Source organism: Lytechinus pictus, chromosome 5, assembly GCF_037042905.1.
Source record: "Lytechinus pictus isolate F3 Inbred chromosome 5, Lp3.0, whole genome shotgun sequence".
NCBI lineage: Eukaryota > Metazoa > Echinodermata > Echinoidea > Temnopleuroida > Toxopneustidae > Lytechinus > Lytechinus pictus.
The window spans coordinates 2,178,890-2,203,969 of NC_087249.1; the positions used below are offsets into that span (position 1 = coordinate 2,178,890).

The window sequence follows — 25,080 nt, forward strand, 5'->3', positions numbered from 1 at the left end:
CACGCATTAGCTCCACAATATCTTTACCTAATGTATTGCCATAGCCATATGCATGGAGGTATCACTTTATCTTCCTTGCCATATTCCAATAACACGCCATTAGCGTAGTAACACAGTGCCCGGCATGCAACAGTACGTACTCATTCAAAGACTATACTTTCTAAATAAACCTCGGAGCACCCTGTGAGAATATCGTTGCGATCCGAATTACAAAGAACATTTCATTACATTTTGATAAGACCATTCCAACCAATAAAATCTTAGCGATCAGAGTTCAGAATAGTGGTAGGACTACTAAAATCGAAATTCAGTCTAGTTCGAGCCTCCCTTTATATAGGAATAATAGCAAATTCAAATCATATTTGTAATAACCTCATCATCTGCTGTGACCTGAAGCCGATTTGGACTTTACTTCGACCACAGGGCTTGCCGCAAGCAAAATTGTGATGTTATTATTCCAAACATTATGCCGAACTTCAAATGAAATAATTTTTCTTCTTGGAACTTTGACATTAAATAAAAAATGCGATTTATTAAAAAAATTACGTCGCATCGGATCACATAGTATGTGCTGGGCTTTAGGAGTGAGGCCCTGTATCCGGGGGGGGGGGGGGTGGGCACTTACATTGACGAGTGGATACCATGTACGACCAAAAAAAAACACGTAAAAAGGATGTCTTTTTCAAGATAAGGCACGTTACGTACGTCACGTAATAAGGGTGTCAAAAACACTAAAATAATGAAAAAGGGTATCTATTTAAGTTCGCTAGAAGAGCTACGTGTTTAGGGTCAATCGAGGGTATAAAAACTAAAATGTTTGATAAAGGATGTACTTTTTGCCCCAACAGTCAACACTATACGTGTTTAGAGTCCGATTTGCGCGAGGTGTGGGAGGTGGGGCCGTACTAAACCAATGATGTAGGTAAAGGTAAACAGACGACCGAAGTCCGTGACATATGTAATATCGCTGTACTTCTTTAGTGGTTAAATTCAGAAAATATACTTGCCATTGATTCTAATATTATAGTTTCCAATACTTGTTAAGGATAAAAGATAAAAGATAATCCTCTGCTCCGCAGACAATGGTCGGGTATGGTGGTATCCCCTCGTCAATGGAAGTGCACCCGGTATGAGAGGCCAGAGGGAGTGGGGGTAGATGCCCTGATACGCAACGAGACGAGTCAGTGGCTTTAAATACTTTAATGCTGCAATATTGTATCTCAACATGCAGAGAGAATTTATACGGTGGATACTGGATAGTAGTATTTTGTTAAGGTTACATGGTTTGGAACTCAAATGGTTTACCCCTCACTTCCATATAAGGAAGCAGAATACTGAAGTGATCGAATCATATACAAAATTTGTAAAATTTGTATTCCGATGTCATTTCCCATGATTAAGATATTATATTAAAGTCCAATTGTAAATTGTATAATAATTCCTTCGAAATTCAGATACATACCGTCCACCAAATAAATTTTTGTTCTCCTTTCTTCAAAGTTGTTTTCACTCACGTATTCGTGACGTCCTTGTACACACTAACAATTCTCGTTTTCGGTTTGTTTTTGTAAAAGCTTTAGGTAAACATTATTTCCAAATCAATTCAAAGTATTCGATAAAAACATGTAATCACAAATCAATAGATATGTACAATAATAGGTTAAAAAGACAACAGAAAACACAATTTAACACAAAAACAATTGCAGCGTATTTGATTGATTGGAAAGTGGTGTATAAGAAAGCCAAGGTATGGCTTTCTTTGTTTGTTTGATTGTTTTTTTTTTTTTTTTTTTTTGGGGGGGGTCTAGGATGCACTTTACACAATGGACGCCATATACGTCAGTCAGCCAATAATAGAATTCAATAATTTCAAAGTGTTGGTACGATATGAGTGCAAAGCGAAGAGGGGGAAGGGTGGAGGATATAATGTATCTTTATACTGCAATTGTAGAACTACGAAAAACCAATATGTGCTGGGCTTTTCAAGGTTCAATTACTCGAAAGAAATAAGCACCAAAAAAAATGAAAATCACTAAATGCCATTTATACCACACCTCACAGAAAGGCAGATTTACTTGTCTTTTCTTTTCTTGTCCCAAAATGTTTGCCCCTCCGGATGACGTTGAGAGTGTAGGCCACAGTGTGAGGATGTTTGCACTTTTTTTAATTTCATTTCTAACACATTACAGATTTCAGATAAAAGTTAAAACAAGTGGAGCGCCTCTGGCAGTCTCACCTGCATGGCGCGATTCAGTATAGCAGCAGTGCTGATTTTGAAAACTACTATAAAATAACTATTCACAAAAAACCATTCATATAATACTACGTTCATTGACAATAAATTAAATTTGAACTTGATCATGCGACCTAAGACTTGTCAGTGATACTTAATTACCCCTATATCCACATTTTATAAACTATATCTATAAACTTTGAAAGTTATGACAGCAATCTAATAATTACCTCCAAAATGGCCAAAGTTCAATGACCTTAAATGACCTCTGACTTTGGTCATGTGACCTGAAACTCTCACAGGATGTTCAATGATACTTGATTACTCTTATGTCCAAGTTTCATGAATCAGATCCATAAACTTTCAAAGTTATGATGGTAATTCAACAAATACCCCCAACTTGGCCAAAGTTTGTTGACCTAAAATGACCTTTGACCTTGATCATGTGACCTGAAACTCGCACAGGATGTTCAGTGATACTTGATTACTCGTATGTCCAAGTTTCATGAATCAGATCCATAAACTTTCAAAGTTACAATTGTAATTCAACAGATACCCCAACATGGACAAAGTTCATTGACCTTTGACCTTGGTCATGTGACCTGAAACTCGCACAGGATGTTCAATGATATTTGATTACTCTTATGTCCAAGTTTCATAAATCAGATCCATAAACGTTCAAAGTTGTGATGGTAATTCAACATATACCCCCAATTTGGCCAAAGTTTGTTGACCTTAAATGACCTTGATCATGTGATCTGAAACTCGCACAGGATGTTCAGTGATACTTGATTACTCGTATGTCCAAGTTTCATGAATCAGATCCATAAACTTTCAAAGTTACAATTGTAATTCAACAGATACCCCAACATGGACAAAGTTCATTGACCTTTGACCTTGGTCATGTGACCTGAAACTCGCACAGGATGTTTAGTGATACTTGATTACTCTTATGTCCAAGTTTCATGCATCAGATCCATAAACGTTCAAAGTTATGATTGTAATTCAACATATACCCCAACATGGACAAAGTTCATTGACCTTTGACCTTGGTCATGTGACCTGAAACTCGCACAGGATGTTCAATGATACTTGATTACTCTTATGTCCAAGTTTCATGAATCAGATCCATAAACGTTCAAAGTTGTGATGGTAATTCAACAAATACCCCCAACTTGGCAAAAATTCGTTGACCTTAAATGACCTTTGACCTTGATCATGTGACCTGAAACTCGCACAGGATGTTCAGTGGTACTTGATTACTCTTATGTCCAAGTTTCATGAATCAGATCCATAAACCTTGATCATGTGACCTGAAACTCGCACAGGATGTTCAGTGATACTTGATTACTCGTATGTCCAAGTTTCATGAATCAGATCCATAAACTTTCAAAGTTACAATTGTAATTCAACAGATACCCCAACATGGACAAAGTTCATTGACCTTTGACCTTGGTCATGTGACCTGAAACTCGCACAGGATGTTCAATGATACTTGATTACTCTTATGTCCAAGTTTCATGCATCAGATCCATAAACGTTCAAAGTTGTGATGGTAATTCAACATATGTCCCCAATTTGGCGTAAGTTCGTTGACCTTAAATGACCTTTGACCTTGATCATGTGACCTGAAACTCACACAGGATGTTCAGTGATACTTGATTACTCGTATGTCCAAGTTTCATGAATCAGATCCATAAACTTTCAAAGTTACAATTGTAATTCAACAGATACCCCAACATGGACAAAGTTCATTGACCTTTGACCTTGGTCATGTGACCTGAAACTCGCACAGGATGTTCAGTGATACTTGATTACTCTTATGTCAAAGTTTCATGCATCAGATCCATAAACGTTCAAAGTTATGATTGTAATTCAACATATACCCCAACATGGACAAAGTTCATTGACCTTTGACCTTGGTCATGTGACCTGAAACTCGCACAGGATGTTCAATGATACTTGATTACTCTTATGTCCAAGTTTCATGAATCAGATCCATAAACGTTCAAAGTTGTGATGGTAATTCAACAAATACCCCCAACTTGGCAAAAATTCGTTGACCTTAAATGACCTTTGACCTTGATCATGTGACCTGAAACTCGCACAGGATGTTCAGTGGTACTTGATTACTCTTATGTCCAAGTTTCATGAATCAGATCCATAAACTTTTAAAGTTATGATGGTAATTCAACATATACCCCCAATTTGGCCAAAGTTCGTTGACCTTAAATGACCTTTGACCTTGATCATGTGACCTGAAACTCGCACAGGATGTTCAGTGATACTTGATTACTCGTATGTCCAAGTTTCATGAATCAGATCCATAAACTTTCAAAGTTACAATTGTAATTCAACAGATACCCCAACATGGACAAAGTTCATTGACCTTTGACCTTGGTCATGTGACCTGAAACTCGCACAGGATGTTCAATGATACTTGATTACTCTTATGTCCAAGTTTCATGCATCAGATCCATAAACGTTCAAAGTTGTGATGGTAATTCAACATATGTCCCCAATTTGGCGTAAGTTCGTTGACCTTAAATGACCTTTGACCTTGATCATGTGACCTGAAACTCACACAGGATGTTCAGTGATACTTGATTACTCGTATGTCCAAGTTTCATGAATCAGATCCATAAACTTTCAAAGTTACAATTGTAATTCAACAGATACCCCAACATGGACAAAGTTCATTGACCTTTGACCTTGGTCATGTGACCTGAAACTCGCACAGGATGTTCAATGATACTTGATTACTCTTATGTCCAAGTTTCATGCATCAGATCCATAAACGTTCAAAGTTGTGATGGTAATTCAATATATACCCCCAATTTGGCCAAAGTTCGTTGACCTTAAATGACCTTTGACCTTGATCTTGTGACCTGAAACTCGCACAGGATGTTCAGTGATACTTGACTACTCTTATGTCCAAGATTCATGAATCAGATTCATAAACTTTCAAAGTTACAATTGTAATTCAACAGATACCCCCAACTAGGCCAAACTTCATTGACCCTAAATGACCTTTGACCTTGGTCATGTGACTTGAAACTCAAGCAGGATGTTTATTGATACTTGATTAACCTTATGGCCAAGTTTCATGAACTAGGTTTATATTCTTTTTAAGTTATGATTACATTTCCAAAACTTAACCTTAGGTTAATATTTTGATGTTGATTCCCCCACTATGGTCTAAGTTCATTGACCCTAAATGACCTTTGATCTTGATCATGTGACCCAAAAACTCAGGCAGGATGTTCAGTAATACTTGATTAACCTTATGGCCAAGTTTCATGAACTAGGTTCATATACTTTCTAAGATATGCTGTCATTTCAAAAACTTAACCTTCGCTTAAGATTTGGTGTTGACGCCGCCGTCGCCGCCCCCGTCGGAAAAGCGGCGCCTATAGTCTCACTCAGGTGAGACACACAAAAAGAGGGGTAAAATTGTATCACATGGATTATAGACAAACTGTTGATCTAGTAAATGATAACATATGAAATGTAAATATTCATATTGTAGAATGAATGTTAGTAAAGCAATCAATATCATGATAATCTTAATTTTGACTGTGTTTGCCTTTTTATATATCAACATATAAATCAAGCAAATTCCTGACGATTAAAGCTTCCAAAAATCCATTATTACCACATATCAATATATAAAATGACAGAAAAGAAAAAACTCCGAGTAGAGCCATAATTCATGAGTTCAAATGTTTGATCTTTTATTTCAGAACCGAGTTATTTACAGGAAAACAGGTTTTCTCTCCCCCCCCTCTCTCTCTCTATCTCTATTATATATATATATATATATATATATATATATTGTAAAGAAATGGATGAAGAGAACAATGGTAGGCGTAGCTTAAATCAAGGTTCCCCAGAGCTATCTACCCACCTTCACCCGACAAAGGAAATTATAATTGGTATAGTGTCGAAAATCTGTCTATCTGACGGTCAATCGGATTGGGGTCGCCCTAGCCACTAACCCGTCTCTGTGGTCTAGTGGTTAAGGCACCGGCGTTCAAAGCTGGGGGCCCGGGTTCGATTCCCGGCAGAGACATTTTTTCGGCATCACCAATTTTTCCAAAGGGTAGATAGTTCTGGGGAACCTTGATTTAATCTACGCCTACCATTGTTCTCTTCATCCATTTCTTTACAATATTTAAATAAAAAGAGTTGCCAATGCTGTTGTACATGTATAACTTTACACATTTATATATATATATATATATACATATACATATATATAAACACATATATATATACATATATATATATATACATATATATATATATATATATATAGATATATATATATATAGATATATATATATAGAGAGATATATATATATATATAGATATATATATATATATATATATATATATATATATATATATATATATATATATATATATATATATATATATATGTATGTATATCAGCTCCATTAATGTTATGTAACCTAATGCCTCTTAATTCCGGTTTAACATCTTATAATTTATTTAGTCAAGAGTTATTTCACCTTTGTTATTTGATTGATTTAGTTTCATATTCATAGAACCTGTTTATCTGGGAATAAAACAGTAAATGAAGATGATCTGAAATAAAAGGTCGAAAATTTGAACTCATCAATTATGGCTCTACTCGGAGTTTTCTTTTGGTCATGTTAAGGCTTTCAGCACTCAGATTTATTATGTTTCATATGTATGTATTGACTACCATGACTATTGGAAGTATACTATTCTATTATTAAACTCATCATTTGTTAAAGACGTACAAAACACCAGGCATAGTATGGCCTACGTTGTTTTCAGATATTAAGGATGTTTTTTTTTAATAATAAGAAAGATCAACATCACTATTAAATAAACACGAAAATTTCAGTGACTTTTCAATGGCGTAGGCTGGTTTGAGCACATCCTGGGGAGGTGGATATGGCAAGCCATTTGTTTCATAAAGGCGATAAACTCAGTTTATCGGCGAAAAACTTAATTTTTCGATTGATAAACTAGGTTTTTCGGCGATAAACTGAGTTTATCGCCTTTATGAAACAAATGGCTTGCCATAGGTGGAACTACAGTTTGGTAGATCATGGACCTATTGTTAAAGGTCCATGGGAAAATCAGCTGTTGAAAGCAGAAGGGGTACAAAATAATTTCGTTTTGCTTGTCAGTGACGGAACTCCTCTGCCTCAGCGAGTCAGCGGGAGGTTGCACGTGCACCCCTCCCCAAGCATACGCCCTTGCTCAGAGCATTTACATAATGCCCAATGCTCGGGTCCCTCAATACAGTCCAAAGGTTAATCATATTATAAACTGTGTATATTAAATTTTGACCCGTCATTATTATGAAAATGAAATATGGAAGAGTGTCAGTAATCAGTGGCGGACCGTGACCCGGAGGAGACAAAGCATTGGAGGGGCACGGCATTGTTCACAAAGAATACAGTGCCCCTCCAATCATTTGTCTCCTTCGGGTCACGGTCCGCCACTGTCAGTAATCAAATATGTCCACATTGTTTGCACAGTGTAAAAATCATAATACATCAGTAAATATAAAAAATTGTGTTACCTACCTGAATATAAAATCGTGCATATCTATTTCTTTTCCGCATCCACTATGTAGAATTGTTCCGCTATTGCCAACAACTGCACAGGAACGGTATCTCTTCCCATGTAATAAAGGGGTTTTCTGCACGATTACAATATACATGAATAAGAAATTAAAAAAACAAGAAAAAAAGGATATATTTCATCATTTTATTTACCAATTAAAGATTTGTCCTATAGTCGGTTCATACGGCAGAACTAGGGAGCGTTTTGAAACAGTTGTAATATGAACCAGTGCTGTGGTTCTCAGTCATTCAACATCAACATGATCAAGGAAGTTGTCGAATCGACAACCTGTCAGATTTTTTAAAATGCTCTCCTGATCAATTCGATCAAGCCAGATTTATGGCCAGCGTTCCGTAGCATAACAGTTATCATTATGGTAACTTTGCCATTCAATGTTAACTACCATGGTAACAACACTCAACAGCCAATCAGAATCAAGGATTCCATGAAAGATACCAGTAACTTTAATGCAACGGGGCCCTGCAGGCCCGTTTCTCAACAACTGGACGAATTAGTCATCTTAGTCATATCTTTATCCACCAACCACGGAGTTATCTTACTAAACCCGTTTTACAAAAGGCTTCCTAACTAGAATCCCTTGATATCGATACTATCGGTAAAAAGAGCAGACGAGACGTAGCCTTAGTCACAAAATAGCATAATTTACAAAAAGAAAAATAATGATAAAATTGCAAATATCATGATGAATTATGCATCATACATACTTAAACCATGAAGACTGCATGGAGCATTAATTGCTGAGAAAATGAATTATGAATAATTCATTTCATGACTAAAAAATCACATGTGGACGATGAGATGGGTACCCCTGGGATGTCAAGTCTAGTTTACGAAAGTAAACCATAATGTTTTTTTTTCGTAGAATGATGATAATAATACGTTTTTAATTTTGTGATTCCAAACATCAAAATTTAGTTTAACATACATTTTTTAAATCTTTAGATACCGAAAAACACGATTTGACAAATTCTATGCATACATTAGAGATATAATTTATCCGAATGCTAATAGGGGTCTGAAAGCAACAAATACGACTCCAGTTATGGATGTCCTGACGTGGTAGAATCTTTATTGAATCAATTATTTTACTATTTCAAAATGAATGCTTTTGTGGCGTTTTACCAACAGTTTTTATAGTTTTTTGTATTACATTTATCATTGAATGATCTATCCCACTTGTTTTGCGATGTAATTTCAACTTCTATGATTGATTAAGTAAGATTATAATTTTCAAATTTCGAGGCACTTTTGCATGCCATAGTCTAACCCACGTGATGCCACTACGTCATTAAGAAAGAAGTTATGGCAGGTTCGGAGGTGTCATGAATATTTAGCATGTTTAGTTAGGTTGTTGTAACCGATCTTGACAAAGAGTGCTTCGTGAAACGGTTAGCGGACAAGTAGCTCACTATCTCTGATTTAGTCAATAAGTTAGACTTATGACTGTGTTGAGAAACGGGCCCCAGGATATTATTTATGGTGGTAGAGGTGGTGGGGGGGGGATGAAGTCTACCTTAACATTACCTTATTTAGTTTTTCTCAATTACATGCTCCAGTTCTCGTTTTGCAAATCTTTTTTCCCCTATCACTACTTGACAAAGAAACAATAAAGGGGCGTCAACGGTCGCCCCCAGTCCCCCGCTGACGCCGCCCCCGCAGACCAGAACGAGGTAGATCAATGTAAATAGTACAGCAGGCATTATTGATAGAATTACAAAGTAGCGACAACAAGTGTATAGTATACAAACAGTATAAAAGGTTCTGTAGAAAAACATTAAGATTCATAATTATGTAGGTATATATATTTTTTTAAAGAAATTGTATCTAAAACTTGATGTCGACAAGGACTTTTTATACTTTCAGGAAGATCATTCCATATATTGGGACCAGTATACCTGATATTGTGCATGGTGGAAGATTATTTTTCTATGTTTCGGAATACACAATTTGAAAATTTGATACATTTGAAATTGGTACAAAAATATCACTAAATTTAGATGAAAGTTAGGAGTTTACAGATCTATATAAAAAATACATTGAAGTTTGCTAATATCTTGGAATTAGATAACGAATCAAAGTGTATAAATGGCATACTATTAGCTACAGAAATTATACTTACTATGTACTATACGTACTATATACGTACTAATAATGCCAAGAAACCATAACAAAACATTTCAAAAGGAACGTTTTCCTAGATGGCATTTCAGAATCAATGGAGCACTGTTTATTTATGATTCAGAAATCTTTTTTCAGGAATGCAATACCAATATGCTTTAGGTTGTACGTTTATGAGCTGGTCTTTTTTTTTGTTTACCTTCGGGAGCAGTTTGTATAGTTCGGGTGATATTCCATTGTAATTGTCATGAAAGACATATTTGTCATGATCCTTTATGGTAACATTCTCTTGATGTAGAACAACTGACCAGCTGCTGCTCAGCTCAGAACGATAGTTGGCGAGCTCTTGTCTACAATAATTGGCACGAAAACAAAAATGAAAAGACATTGAGTATGTGTATAGTGAGGAAATATATCATGGAGCAAAACCAAACGATTTTCCTATATACTAATGGATATATTGATATTAACTCATCTAGCTATGGTGAAGTAGATTTGTCGAAACCAACACAGACAGCTGAGTACACTGGCCATGCTGGATGTAACAAACATAGTAGAACAGGAAACCAGAAAACATGTATAATGCTTTAATGACCACATTATGCAATTTGGCCAACAACTATGGAGCAGAAAAATGATACATTACTTTACTTTTTTTTGTTAGAATTTAAATTCGATTGCGATACCACCATAGATAGATAGATGATAGATAAATGGATTTTATTAAAACATCATGTCTCGCAGTACAAACTGAAATGAACATGAATTACAGATAAAAAGAATTACAAGACAATAAACAATATGCAGTATTAAAGATCCAGACCGGACCCGAAAATGAAATTGATAAATTATATACCAATCGAAAGCTTATAAGCTACTAAATACACCAAGGTATGCTTTATGCATTTTCACCGCTTCCCAGCTGAGTATTTTGCTTAAGAATATTCCAATTATCGGGTTTCGAACCCCGCTTAGAAAATAGGCTTTATTGTGCTTTTCACCTGCCTCGAGACCGTGATGTCACGTTGTGTAAGAAGCGTCGTGATTCCATAGGTTTGTACACAGAAAAACTGGGTGATTTTTTTGCTTTCCAGATAACGCATTTCATTCTCTTCACTTCTATCACAGAGGGATATCACATATATTTTTACCCACAAGCTTGAATTTATGAAATCTGCAGTTTTGAACTAGTTTTTGCCATATTTTATTTCCTGCTTATTTGGCGCAGATTTCAATTCTATCTGCATTTAGATTATGTATAACAACTTTTCCTGACATAGCAATTTAGGCCCAATAAGAGCCAAACAAAGAAATCACAAAAAAGGTAGTGAATAGTTGTAGGTTTACAACAATTTGAACAGTGAATAATTTTGAGTGCCATTTTCATCTGAAAACGAAAAAAAATATGGATTCATAACATGGAAATGGAAGAAAATACCCAATGCTTTTGTACACAAACCTATGGAATCACAACCCTCCTGACACAACGTGACGTCATCATTTCCAGGCGACGTGGGGGTGCTCAATCGAAGCGTACTTTGGAGGAGCAGTTTCTTTGATTTTTATTTAATATTTTTAACTATTGGAAGGAGATATATGTAATATTTTTGGTATATTCGTATTGTATGAATCATTACCTTTATTTTGATATATGATTGTTTTTACACCGGTCAGGGTTTTTAACATAGGAATTTAAATTAAAGGGTCACTCTCGCAGTGCACTTAATTTTATAAGGAGAAATACAAACAGAAAACTAGGTATGTATCCAGGCACCCCAAAAGGGGTACCTGTAGAAAATTAACTTTGAATACAATCATCCAATGTGCACCACGAAAATGACCCTGTAAATACTTAATATAAAAAACAATACTAAGTTATTACTTGTAAATTAAACTAGATACGATTTATAAATATATAAATATTTCATGAGTAAAGTTAAAACTATCAAAATCGTACACACAGGAAACTATTAGGACTTTACTTTTACTATTAATAAAATACTTTACTATTAATAAAATAGGAAAAACTAGCATTTATATTAAACAGAATATCAAATTATATGGACCCTAATTGCACTTAAAATTCGTAAAACCAGTGAGTAGGCTTATTAATGTGAGATATTGCACGAAGAGAGAGAGAGAGAGAGAGAGAGAAATAGTACATGTATATAAAGTCAACAAGCGTTGGAAACATCTGATATAATGAATAAGTTAAAGTTACATAAGATATAATTACAGTAATTAACATCAATATTTATTTATAAATGCATTGTAAAGGGCAATTTGTATTTTTTATTGTTTTGATTTACATTCCATAAACCCACTAGTTTCGCTTTTCATTTCATTGATTTTATGGTAAATAAGTATGTATGTAACCTTTATGTAAGCAAATTGTGGTTTAGCAATTTTTCAAATAATGTAAATGTAAACGTTAACTAGTTACGCCAGAGTTGATATTCCAATACATTTGAGACCAGTAGGTGTGCAGGGTAAAACGAAACCCTGAGGTGACATAATTTTCATAAAAAGTGTCAAAAGCCAAAAAATTGTAAGTTAATCCTTTTGGACACCAGGGGCCCGTAACACAAAGCTTAGCGATGATCGTAGAACATTTTTCTAAGATTGACTGCATTGAATACAATGTACAATCAATCGTGAAAATCAAGCGTACGATTAGTTGCTAACCTTTGTGTCACGGGACCCAGTACTAATAAAAAACTTCTCAAATGATAGATAGATGAAATGGTTTATCAAAAGATCATCGCAGCCAAAGGTCGAATTGTGATCAATTTTACAAACTTGCAAGTTACATATACCATGTATACAGTTCTCATACAAAGTATCGTAACATTTTCTTACATCATGATACACAAACATATTATGTAAACTATGTGATCTTAGAAAAAAAGAGTGTCAGTGGAGAAAAAGAAGAATGCAGTGGTCATGGTGAGCGAAAAGAAAGGAGGAAACTAGACGAAAGTAAATGGAAGTCATGAAGATGTAAGGAAGTAAATGGAGAGGATGGAAAAGAGAGGAGAGAAAGGGAGGAGAAACCAGAAGGAGAAAAAGAAGATAAACGAACAGATCACGTTCATCACATCTTGACATGTACACACCATATCCATGGTATCCTATCACTTAGAGATGGTAGCAGGTAAAATGCAGTGATATAAAAAAAAACAATAAAAACGTTTAATATATTCACATAGTAAAATAGGAAAAATATGATAGTAAACGATGTGATTGAGCTGTGGGATCGTCAACATACAATGTAAGACAAAATTAGATTGATTACATGTTATTTAAAAGATTAACAAAGTATGGAAGAGAGCTACATTGGAAACGTTTAGTTTTGCAATTATATTGTTGATATTTCAATTGTGATCTTAAAAGATAATTATATTGCTGTCTGAGAGGTAAACTATTTGTAAATTGTGAATGCTTGACAAGAGAACTGGCAAAGTCAATACGTAACTGTTTTCGTCTTGTATTGCTCTAACCAAGAAATATTGCACGTTTCCAATGCGTTAGCGTAGTCTTCATACTGGCATCCAATCATAATCTTAAAGCACGTTTCTGAATATTTTCTATGGCAAGTACATGGCTTTTGGATAGGTTACCATTGTAAACCTGTACTCCGAAATCTAAAATTGGGCGAATGTCTCCTTTATATATTAGGTCATCCAAGGGGAGTCTATACTTTTTAAGGCAACGAAGCATGTACAATTTTCCATTACATCTTTTTATAAGATCTGATACTTTTTGACCGACATACTTCTTGACTGACAAAATGATCAATACTAATTTGGAAAGTATTACAAGATAAATTAATGGTCTTTTTTTTTTTCAATTTGACCTTTTTAAAGATAAAGTTTTGTAAATCTTCATAATTCCAACAGTTTCTTTATAACTTCAAATACCCAACCAATATGAATTATCTATAAATGAGAACGGATTGATATGACTAATTTACTATTTTTATATGAATGTACTAAACCAATGACTAAACAATTCCTGCTTTTTCAAGGTACCTCATGTAAATACACAAAATAATTAGAAAAACGTTGGGACAAAGTCTCAAATTTACTTCAAAGGTATTTGATAACAAAACAAGTGTATAATTATAGCTCGAATATTTTGAAGTCTGTAAATACGCTCCAATGTTATTGGGCCATACTTCACCTAAATAATGAATGCAGGAAATTTAATATGATCAAATCAGGTGACAATAAGTGACAAAAATTGGTAAATCGTGTTTTCAATATATGTATTGCACAAAGCAAGGTCGCATTAGCGTCGTGGTGTAGCGGTTCTGACTCTCGCCTTGTAATCAGAGGGTCGTGTGTTCGAATCCCACCATGGCCTAGCGTCCTTTGGCAAGGCGTTAATCCACGCTTTGCCACTCTCCACCCAGGTGTTAAATGGGTACCCGGTAGGATGTGAAAGCCTATAATTATGTAGTATGCCTAGCAATTGAGTCATGGAACTCTTGTTGGAATGCTCCCCAGGGAGTGGAGAAGGTGCATACATTGTATGCGGGCATGCAAGGATCCGATGACCGGGGTAATAATATGTCTGTAAAGCGCTTAGAGACGTCGTTCCGATGTATTAAGCGCTATATAAATGCGGAATATTATTATATTATTATTATTACATTCGCAGCTATGATTTGGGTATACATATATTTCAACAAATTTAATGCTATTTTTTATAAGTCAATGGCGGTGTCCGAGTTCTATGGCATCACACTTTCAGCCCACACTCTCCAAATGGGGGGGGGGGGGGGGGGGCGTTGATTGGTACACTAACTGATTGACACAAAATTAACCGGAACTATACAACAAAATGTAACCAAATATCAGGTCATCCTTAATCTTAAAATTTAATTACATATCTGATTTCATTTATTCCTGGGAATTAATTCAGTTTAAACCTTATATTATGATAATGGTACTTTTACCCTATATAGATACAGACAGAGTCACATCACCGGACACCCGTCAATCGCAGTGTATTGTAAGAAAAAAAAGTCATTTGATACTCATTGACACGAGTTTACTCCAAGAGATATCGAATTAAGTAGGCATATTCACTTAGTTTTCTTTTCTAGAAAATACATAAAAACAAATTTAGCTGTTTTGGCACACATTTCGAGTTATACTGGAGCGTAATATCTACCTGAAACTGGCAGGAATACACCCGATTCCTCATGTGATAGGGATTCAATTTCCACATTTAGTGAAAAAATACATCGTGGCTATAATTAAACGGATATGTATTTAATAAAATACTAATACATCATCTGTACAAACCCCATAGACATGTTTCTACTCATGATAATTCTAAGGTAGACGAAAAGAAGAAAGCTCAAATCCAACTAATACATTTTTTCAAGTGGAATTAATTCGTGGGTAATTTATTCATAAGTTTTTGGAAAAGATTATTATGAAAAAAAATCTGTAATAACATCAGTATTAGGACCCCTTCCTATGGTGTCCTTGAAAAGGACGATCACACATGACTTGTGAAGTTCGCGAATATTGGTGGAAACCACGCAGTTACAGTCGCATAGTTCGCAACCTCCATGGCAAACTTCGCAAAGAAAATCGCGAAATTCGCGACAAGAATTGTATATATTACAAGTAAAGTCACGAACTTTGCAACGGCTGAAGTCACTCGTGATCGACCGTATTTTGGAGCCTTCATCACGTCCTCACCTAAAATGATCTCTCCTCGTTCTATTTGATTTCCACGGATATTCCAGTATGGTGTCATAAAGATATAGCTGCTGTTGCCCGATATCTCTGAAGTTCCACAGACTGGGAGATAAGAAAGGTTGATTATGAAATGCAAAGAGAACATATATAAATATGCTGAAGATAATAATAATAACAAAAAAGGGCAATTTGTATTGTTTTCTAAGAATTCTATTTGGCCATGTTGGTTGGAGGGGAGGGGTACATGAGTGTTATAGTAATAAAGGATGGAAAGAGGGTAAATCTGTTTGAACCCCTTTGCCCGTTTTAGTCGAATGTTAGCTCTACACTAAATTACTGAGCACGAGAGAGAGAGAGAGAAAGAGAAAGAGGGGGAGAGAAAACAAATCAGATAAAAAAGGATGCGCCAATTTTGCTTTCAGTGCAGCATTTGAATTATTTTAATACTCTCACTAACTATATAACTAATGCACATTTGTGACTTTGTTAGTGGTGCTCTTCATGTAGGTGACGCCTGCATTTGCCACTAAAATCATTAATTCATTTTAAACCTAGCCTTAAGTATGTAGTAAGTCTAGCCTTAAGTATGTAATTCAATGAAGCAGGAGTATTTTTGACTTAGTGAAATATCAAGAATTTATGTCGTTCATTAATTACCCTTTTAATGTATAATCATATCTCTATGTGTATAATAATAATAATCCAAGGCCATGGTGCCTTATTAAATGGAGTTTATGCCCCTCTTATCATTCGTAAATTTTGGTGCCGTTTTTAATTACCCCCATTCATGCTATATCAAAACGGCCTTGCACTAAACAAATCTGGAAATTTGATCTAATATGCATGTGAATAAATGTAAATATACACATACAAATATAATTGACATAAATTTTCATTCTACACAATCTTCAGGGAATAAGGAAATGGGTGGATATATGACATTTTATAAATGAAACTATGACAAAAATATATTTTTCAATACTTTTCTCCACCCTCATAGAATAAAAATAAAGAAACAAAAATAGTCAAAAATTAGAGAAAAAAATATTTCGATAAAAAGCACAAAGTTCACTCACCTCAAATGACCACTGATCTTTATTCATTGACCAATATAATTTGTATAAGTTTCAATAACCTCTAATCCAAGTCGATTATAGAATAAAGGCTTTTGGTCAAAAAATACCTTGAAAATTCTTATTCTTCACCTTTGGTTGAAGTATACTTTTGTATATGTTTTAATAACCTTCTAATCCAAGTCGAATATAGAATAAATACTTTTGGTCTAAAAATACCTATAAAATTCACACTCTTCATCTTTGGTTGAAGATTTTCTCGACTTGGGGCCATTTGAACTTCAACCTTTTCTTAGCAACCAGAAATCACATTCATCCATTTTCCAATACCTGAATACTTAAATAGTGACTTATTTTGTCAAAATCTTCCGCGTATTTATTAACTTTTTCTTAAACTGATACAACGTGGTCAAAGTTCATTGACCCTTAATGACCCGTGATCTTATATAACCATGTTACCTGATAGACATGACAGATGATAAGTGACAACTGATTATCCAAAGTTTCATGAAAAAGTTATATACATTTTATGTTATGATGACATTAAAAAAAATAACAAACATTTCACCTTGGTTAAAATTTCAAAAATGACGGACACAACCGCCGCCGTTGGAAATGTGCCTTTATCTTGCTTATGCTATGCATGCGAGTCAAGCAATACCAAAACAACACCGTCGACCAAAAAACCCCAAAACAAATAAAACAAAAAACGAGGTAGAGAGTTAACTACAGCAGCAAAGCTAAATTAACTGATTAGATAATTAGTTAAATCGTGTTAAGAGAGTAGATAACATTGATTTTAAACTAAAGATTATTTTCCTGAAGGTAATATACTAACCTAGTCTGTTCGTCTCGATCTGTAACATATGAAAATGGCCACACTAGACCCACAGGAGATCCCATTATAATGTACAACATCACGGAAATCACGAGCAGAAGGCCAAATAGAAATTGTTTTCCTTTTAGACTGGCAAGATAAGGCATGTTGTGGCGTCTTTTTCTGAAATAGATGAAAATGAAATGGTGCTGAACGTAAGAAATCACATCACATATTTAAGGTTTGAATCTTCTATCTGTCTATATTCTCAATAGCTTGGAATTGACGAGCAGGGGCCGCGGATCACTTTTGAAAGGGGGGGGGGAGGGGTGTCATGCACACGTATATTCTAAATGTGTATGTGTGTGTGAGGGTGGGGGGCTTACCCTTAAAGCCATTCGGTCTGTGACCCCTGGTGTACATATTTCATTTTAAAAACAATAATTACAAGTTATAAAATTCAAAGCCTACTGAAGATTAAAAGACAGGTAACTTGAAATTTAATTTCTAAGAAATATTTGACAGAAACAATAATGAAAATAGTCACGATAATAAATCTGATTATAATAATATTAAAATGATATGATATACATGATATTAAAGATAGACTTTCATGATTTTATTCTGAAATAAATAATTATTGATGAATTCATAAACAAATAATGCAAACCATAAATACCAAACGTATCTTTTGATGAACGATATATATTCTTCATGCTGTATTGTATATTACAATGATTACAATTTAAACATTTAGGGTAACCTGTGGAGATGGAGTCGTTTTTTTTTCCTTTCTAACCGCTATCAGTCTGTACTCTTTAAGGTTCAACTATTCCGTGGATTCAGGTCCCTTTCGGAATTCCGCAAGGGAGTGTTTTGGGGCCCAAGCTATTCAATCTCTTCATTAATGACATCTCTATATACTTCCCTACTGAAGCTGTTCTCTTTGCAGATGACCTTTTGTTATTCCGTGTTATTTCTTCTGATGCTGACGCAATCATAGTCCAAAATGATACAGTGGACTGCCAGCAATGGTTTTTATTCCACATAAGACTAAAGTTATGCATGTGACCAAGAAGAAAAGGATCCAGACTCCTCATTACTTTTTTTCTTTTCTTTTTTAGGAAACGCATGTATATCTTCCATATCTTCATTCTTATACTTGGGGATTACAATTAGTTCCGACTCGTCTGCTTGGCTTTATCCGAGTTGTTACACGTGGTGCTTCTACCAATACCATATTCGCATTGTATAAAGCTCTCATCTTGCCAATCCTTGAATATGGTATACAAGCCTGGCACCCAATGACCTTAACTCAATCTAGAATAATTGAGAAGATTCAGCGTACGGCCTCCCGCTTAGCCCTCAAACAGAGGCGAGGAGAAATACCGTACGATGAAAGACTTCTAACACTTTACTGGTCGTCATTCACCTCTCGTAGGGACTACTTGCTATGCTCATTTGCATACAAGTGCCTTTCAAGTTTATGTGACTGTGAATCTCTCCTTGAGAACATACTCATTAACCCATGTCATCAAGACGTTCCTTCCTTTCGACATCTTTCTTTTACATGTAGGACTCAAGCCCTCTTTTTCACCCCCTCGAATAGACTGTGGGACACACTATCAAATGACATCAAGGATATTGCTGTTCTTCCTCCTTCTACTTTCCTTAGGTCGTCCGTAAAGCATGCAATTTTATTTCCTGATTATGATAATTAATTCACTACTTTTCCTGTTCTTTTCCTTTCGCCTGCTTACCAGACATTCTTGACTGCACCATGCTTTAATACAATCTGTTAATCCAAGGTCATGATACAAGTATTCCGTCTTGGAGACCCTTCTTTTTCATTCTCCCTACTCTTTCTCTCTACCTCTTCTCATTTCTACAGCTCATTCTCCAGTGAGAATAATGTGATAATGCATTAAGCACCTAATGCTCATTCGATGCTTCTCTGGGTTTTATCTTGTAATTAACCTTAAATCAGTTAATGCTTGTACAGAAATAATCTTATTCCTTATCTTTTTAATCTTATTTCTTATCCCGATTCGTTTCATAATGATATCATGATTTTCTCACTGCACACGAATAATTTCTTTAGCGTAATGATATATTGAATTTCATTGTATCAAAATTGATATTGTTTAAAGGTTTTCAATATTTTGGACTACCAATTACCTCACCCTTTTAAAATTCCAATTTACCAGATCTTTTTTCATCAAGGTTTCTTAAACGGATATTTCAGTTTGCTTAGAATGCTTCGTTGACATGTTTGATATCGTCAATGTATACTTGCCTTTCTATTCTTAACCAGAATGATATCCATTGTAATAATTAAATATAGCTCAATAATACAATGAATATGATACTACCGTTCAGCACCGAGGTTCATTTTTTACTCTTTAATGTGCAATATTTTGTGTAAGAGAATATTATATACTTGATTTATGTCATGGGAGCGGCATGTGTATGGGGCACATGCCTCCGGGCAACAGTGCTGAATTTCACTTTTGTGCTCCCTGAACCCACTTGCCGCTCCCATAATTCTTTGTATGTTTGTAAAATTGTATTTTTTTTCTAATATTAGTTATTTGTACTTTTTATATTGGTCAAATAAGTAAATACTTAAATAAATAAAAATACAAATAAATAAAAATACAAATAAATAATGAGAATTTTAATAATAACGATAATAACAATAATAAAATGCATTGCAGTGAATTAATGACTTCACATTCAGTTCATTTTAATTCAACAAAATAAGTGTCAAGACAATCATGATATTTAATGACAAAATAACTAACATTGATAACGATAAATAAGAAAATACTGATTAATAACTGAATTTATAGCACAGTTTTTTTAGAAATATAAACCAGTCTACAGTGAGTATGATTAAAATTGCACAAAGATGTTTTAAAATGTTATTTTTTCTCTCTCTCGAAATTCTGAAGGTTAATGACATGCACGCTACCAGCAGTCTGTATGTTTATTGTTGTTGTTTTAAAAACTTATTTTCTTTATTTACTCATTCACGTTATTGACCGTCATGCACAATGGTAAACAAAAACCTTCAGGATTGCCTTTGTCATTGTGACTCTCGAGATGCGGCACTATCGATATCTGACATTGCTGTTTATTTTTAAGACATCAAAATATTAGGCAATTAAAACTAAAAAATCATCCCTCGACTCTTAGGCCATGGTCTGAATCTGTGTTATAGGAAGCAAAAAAAAAAAAATAACTTTTCATGTTTAAATGATGATGAGAACTACACTGAAGTATTTTAGTAATAATTTTCAGTCATTTGAGTTGATGAGTGTTAAATAGGTTGACAATGTTAGACCAGAGTTTAAATTAAACCCGAGTTAAAAAAATGGGCCACATTGTCGGGCCCAAGGTGAAAGTATGAATTGCTTGAATGCATTTTTGTTCGATTTGCATGACAAGTGTCATTTGAAGATTACGAGCTGAAAAATTCCCTAATCATGGTTCCGAAGAAATGGAAGGTGGAATTATCATTAGGACCTAGGCCTAGTAGAGTCTAGACCAAGATTACGAGCCTACACAATGCACAATGATAAAGAGCAGTTCCTCTAGTCGTGTCAACACCAACAACAGATTCTAACTTAGATCGCCCCACGACCACGCTACTCCACTCATACTCTAAATGGGGTCTAGATTTAGATCTAACTCTAATCAAGACGTTATAACGTAATAACTATGTACTCCTATATAATGTGAAAGCATTGATTACCCCATATTTGGAGTAGATCTAGACACATGCTGTATGGAGTCCTTGATCTTATTCAAATTTATTCATGCACAAGAAAAAGTACGCTAGAGGGGCCACCAAATTGGTATCTAACTTGAGCCTGCGTTAAGAAGTACCCATACAAAGGGCATAAGTGAGTATAGGCCTAGATCTAGATCCAAAGTGAGTAGGCCTAGATCTAGATCCAAAGTGAGTAGGCCTAGATCTAGATCCAAAGTCTATCAGGGCACTGGGAACCATTTTTTGAATGGGATGCTGATGTAAATTTGAGAAGCAAAAAATGGAAGTAAAATTGGCCCCGACAATTATGAAAACAGAAAAAAGGACTTTGATGTCTACACCAGATACCGGTTTCTAAATGTAGAGTATACATCAAAGTTCCTTTTTTTAATCGGACATACAGACAAAGCATGAACAAGCAGCAAAAGAAAACCGGTAAGATACTTTTCCAGCCAGCTTTATCAGATAAGTAAAGCTTGCTCCCACCTCAAGCTCCACTCTCAATAATTATACACCTGCATTTTTACGTTATTAGTGTTATCAGATATCATTTGTAATTGTTTTCCAGGGTTGCCAAGCAGTCAAGTTGAGCTAAAATAGTGGCAATACCTGCAACTATAACCTTTATGTTATGGAAAATGCAACCGGTGTGTGTTGGCTCAGTTGGTAGAGCGTCCGTCTCACAACCGGGAGGTCGGGGGTTCCAACCCCGGCCGCGTCAGACCAAAATACTCTAAAAGTTTACGATTAAAGGGATTAAAGGGAGCCTCGTCGATCTGGCGCTGCACAGCGGCTGCCAGGCCCACGATCAATTGGGCAAAGCACATTTTCGGAGTATTTCATTTCAAGTCTATTTCGAACAATAAAATATGGATTTTCATTTCATCATTTTCATCAACTTTGTTCTTTGAGTTGATTGTTGATTTAAGATAATTTGTTAATAATTGTATTTTATTTGTTAATTTGCATATGGAAAAGTAGAAAAAATCATTAGCTGGAAATGAAAAAAAAATATCAGGGCGGTGTTGGTAAGACAAGTTTCGGAAAGTAAGCGAATTCAGAGGATAATATATTTTTGTAAATTTCCTCCGCTTTTTTCTTCTTTGCCTTGATTTTTCAATAGTTTTTTTAATTATTATCATTATTATTTTTTTGGGGGGGGAACAAGGCTCCTCAACCCCCATTGGTACGCCATATCTATCTATCTATCTCTCCATCTATCTATATATCGCTGTCGTTCTGCAAATATAAATTTGATCCATATTTTTCAAGTAATTCTTATATACCCATAAAGTTATATTGCAGAAAACAGTTACACTGAACTGGACTAAAACAAAATGATAGTAAAATATACAGTAGTAAAAAACAATTGTGATGTAGGAAATAATAACAATACATTTTTTTTTCCATTTTGAATATTAGCTTAAAAAACACCGTTTTCGAGTATATAAGTTTGTTTCTTCATAATCGCGAGATTGCATATTCGAAAAAAAAAGCTCATTTGAAACTCATACGTTTTAATATAATAATTGGGACAACATGCACCGGTGTATAACTTTAAATAGAATATTGAAAAATAATCAAAGGAAACGTAGCTGCCATTAAACTGTGGTACAAAGAGAGGCCATTATCAGTTATTCTGACTTACCTCAGGCTCATCGGTATAAAGAGAAGCCATTTCACCACATCGAGATAACAAAACGATTCCTTCCTGTAATCACCTCACATTGTGAGGCGATTCTTAATTGCACACAACATAATACAAGATATAGAATCGACATTCACAAAACGGGATCATTTGTTTGTAATGCTTTGGCGATTTGACACTTAATGGCGTGCTTCCGGGGATTGACCTTACTTAAATATATAAAAAAGATTGATGTCATGGCTTTTTATAACAGTTGCGTCAATAATGATTAAAAAATGATAACCACCAGTCGACTTTGCAAAACCTTTCAGTTATGATAATTATTTAACTTACCGAAGCTATGGAAAAAGGATGATTGTATCCGCAATATTTCCTCGTACCAATTTCATGTCGAAATCATCGTGACAGCTCGCACTTTCTACAACTAGATCTCGACTGGTCACAAACCGCCATTGTCAGAACAGATGATGGTATATAGGGCTCAAGCCGGAATACAGGCCAACGTAATATTGCAATTCGATATAGGTTTACTCCGCATTGTATAATACTTTCTTAGATGTCTGAAGCATTAAATAATTATACTATTTTAATCAAGAACGTGAGTCACATCGGAATGGCATTCGAATAAACAAGAATCGAAGAATGAACAATGCGAACGTTGATCGAAATGATTGCCTATCGTGTTTCGACCACGTATATAGACCAGTTCACGTTGTATTGTAATGTATTCACCTTAATAATTCAAGCCTCGGTAATGGACAAGATTTTCCTCATTAATCATTTTATTTTTAATATTCTATTATCAAAACCAATTTTTATTTCAGCAGAAACATCCAGGAAGAAAGCCATGATACAAATTTAATTAATGTGAAAATATAGGATTGCAAAAAAATAAAAATAAATAATGTATACTTTCCAACGTAGGGTAAGTTATTGATAAAATTATATGCTTAAAAATAAATTGTGGTCACTTTTCAGCGCTGATTTGATAAAAGTGGAGAATAAAAGTATCAGTGGCGTACCGTGGGTCACGGCATTGGATGGGGGGGGGGGCACCAACAAAATTTTTAGTCACCCAGTGGGCACGCGAAGCCAGGTATACCGAACTATTAGAGACATTTTAAGGACTGTGCCATTAAAGGGCTATGTATCTCACTAACCAAACAATACGAGCGCGAAGCGTGAGGTTAAATTTTTGTATATATTGACCCCACACAGGGACATTTTAAGGACCATTTTTTTTTTAAATTCATAAAGAACATACACATCTCACCATAGTCATGTAACTCGAGCGCCAAGCGCTTGCTGATTTTGTTAGAATTACATATAAACACATGAAACACTTTATGTAGTCATTGTTATCATGAATATGATACGTATCTCACTTATCAAAAATTGCGAGCGCGAAGCGCGAGCCGCAAATTTTTGAAATTCAGACATGAAGAGGGGCATTCTAAGGCTTGTTCGTAGGATTTCGCGCTTGCTGAAAATTTTTGATATTCAGACCAGAAAAGGGGACATTTTTAGGACTGTTTTTAGGAATTCATGAAGAACTGACATATCCAAAGAATCCAATAATGCGAACGTAAATCACTGACTGGAAATGTTTTATATTCAGACCGAAAAAGAAGGCAATCACTTTAAGTAATCATGAAAAAGAAGCATATGTCACTTCATAAAAAAATAACAACAAGTGCGAGGAAATATTGGGTGTATATGGACTTGAAAACGGGATGTTTTTGTACAACAGAATTATATATCTCAGACAATCACAGTTATAACAAAATATTTCTTTATGTAATAACATAATCATGATAATATAATATAAAATAATTTCTTCTCTCCCAACTAAGTTTTTCTTTCTTTCTCCCTCTTTTTCTCCCTTCCCCCCGTTTTTTTTTTGCCAGCCGGTGGTGGGGGGGGGGGGGCACGTGCCCCCGTAGTTACGCCACTGAAAAGTACTGTGAACATTATCAAGTACATACAGAATGACGTGTAGGAATATAATCATAACAATGTTGACGCGGGATAATGCCCTTTGACCCATCAA

General features: G+C 35.0%; 1 protein-coding gene across 3 annotated transcripts in view; it reads right to left on the reverse strand.

Moving 5' to 3' along the window:
- The window catches only part of LOC129262589 (CMP-N-acetylneuraminate-poly-alpha-2,8-sialyltransferase-like), a 38,408-nt gene extending 14,706 nt beyond the window's left edge, over nucleotides 1-23,702 (reverse strand). The window contains exons 1-5 of one of the 3 annotated variants that reach the window (XM_054900727.2): nucleotides 23,364-23,702; nucleotides 17,629-17,790; nucleotides 15,718-15,819; nucleotides 10,200-10,350; nucleotides 7,822-7,937 (exon numbers count right to left, since the gene is read on the reverse strand). In XM_054900727.2, coding sequence (XP_054756702.2) covers nucleotides 7,822-7,937; nucleotides 10,200-10,350; nucleotides 15,718-15,819; nucleotides 17,629-17,774 — 515 coding nt within the window. In that variant the 5' untranslated portion in view covers nucleotides 17,775-17,790; nucleotides 23,364-23,702. Of the gene's footprint in view, nucleotides 1-7,821; nucleotides 7,938-10,199; nucleotides 10,351-15,717; nucleotides 15,820-17,628; nucleotides 17,791-23,030; nucleotides 23,215-23,363 lie in introns of those variants that run through there. The other 2 variants (XM_064099605.1, XM_064099606.1) reach the window with 2 other exon arrangements.
- Nucleotides 23,703-25,080: the final 1,378 nt, after the last annotated feature.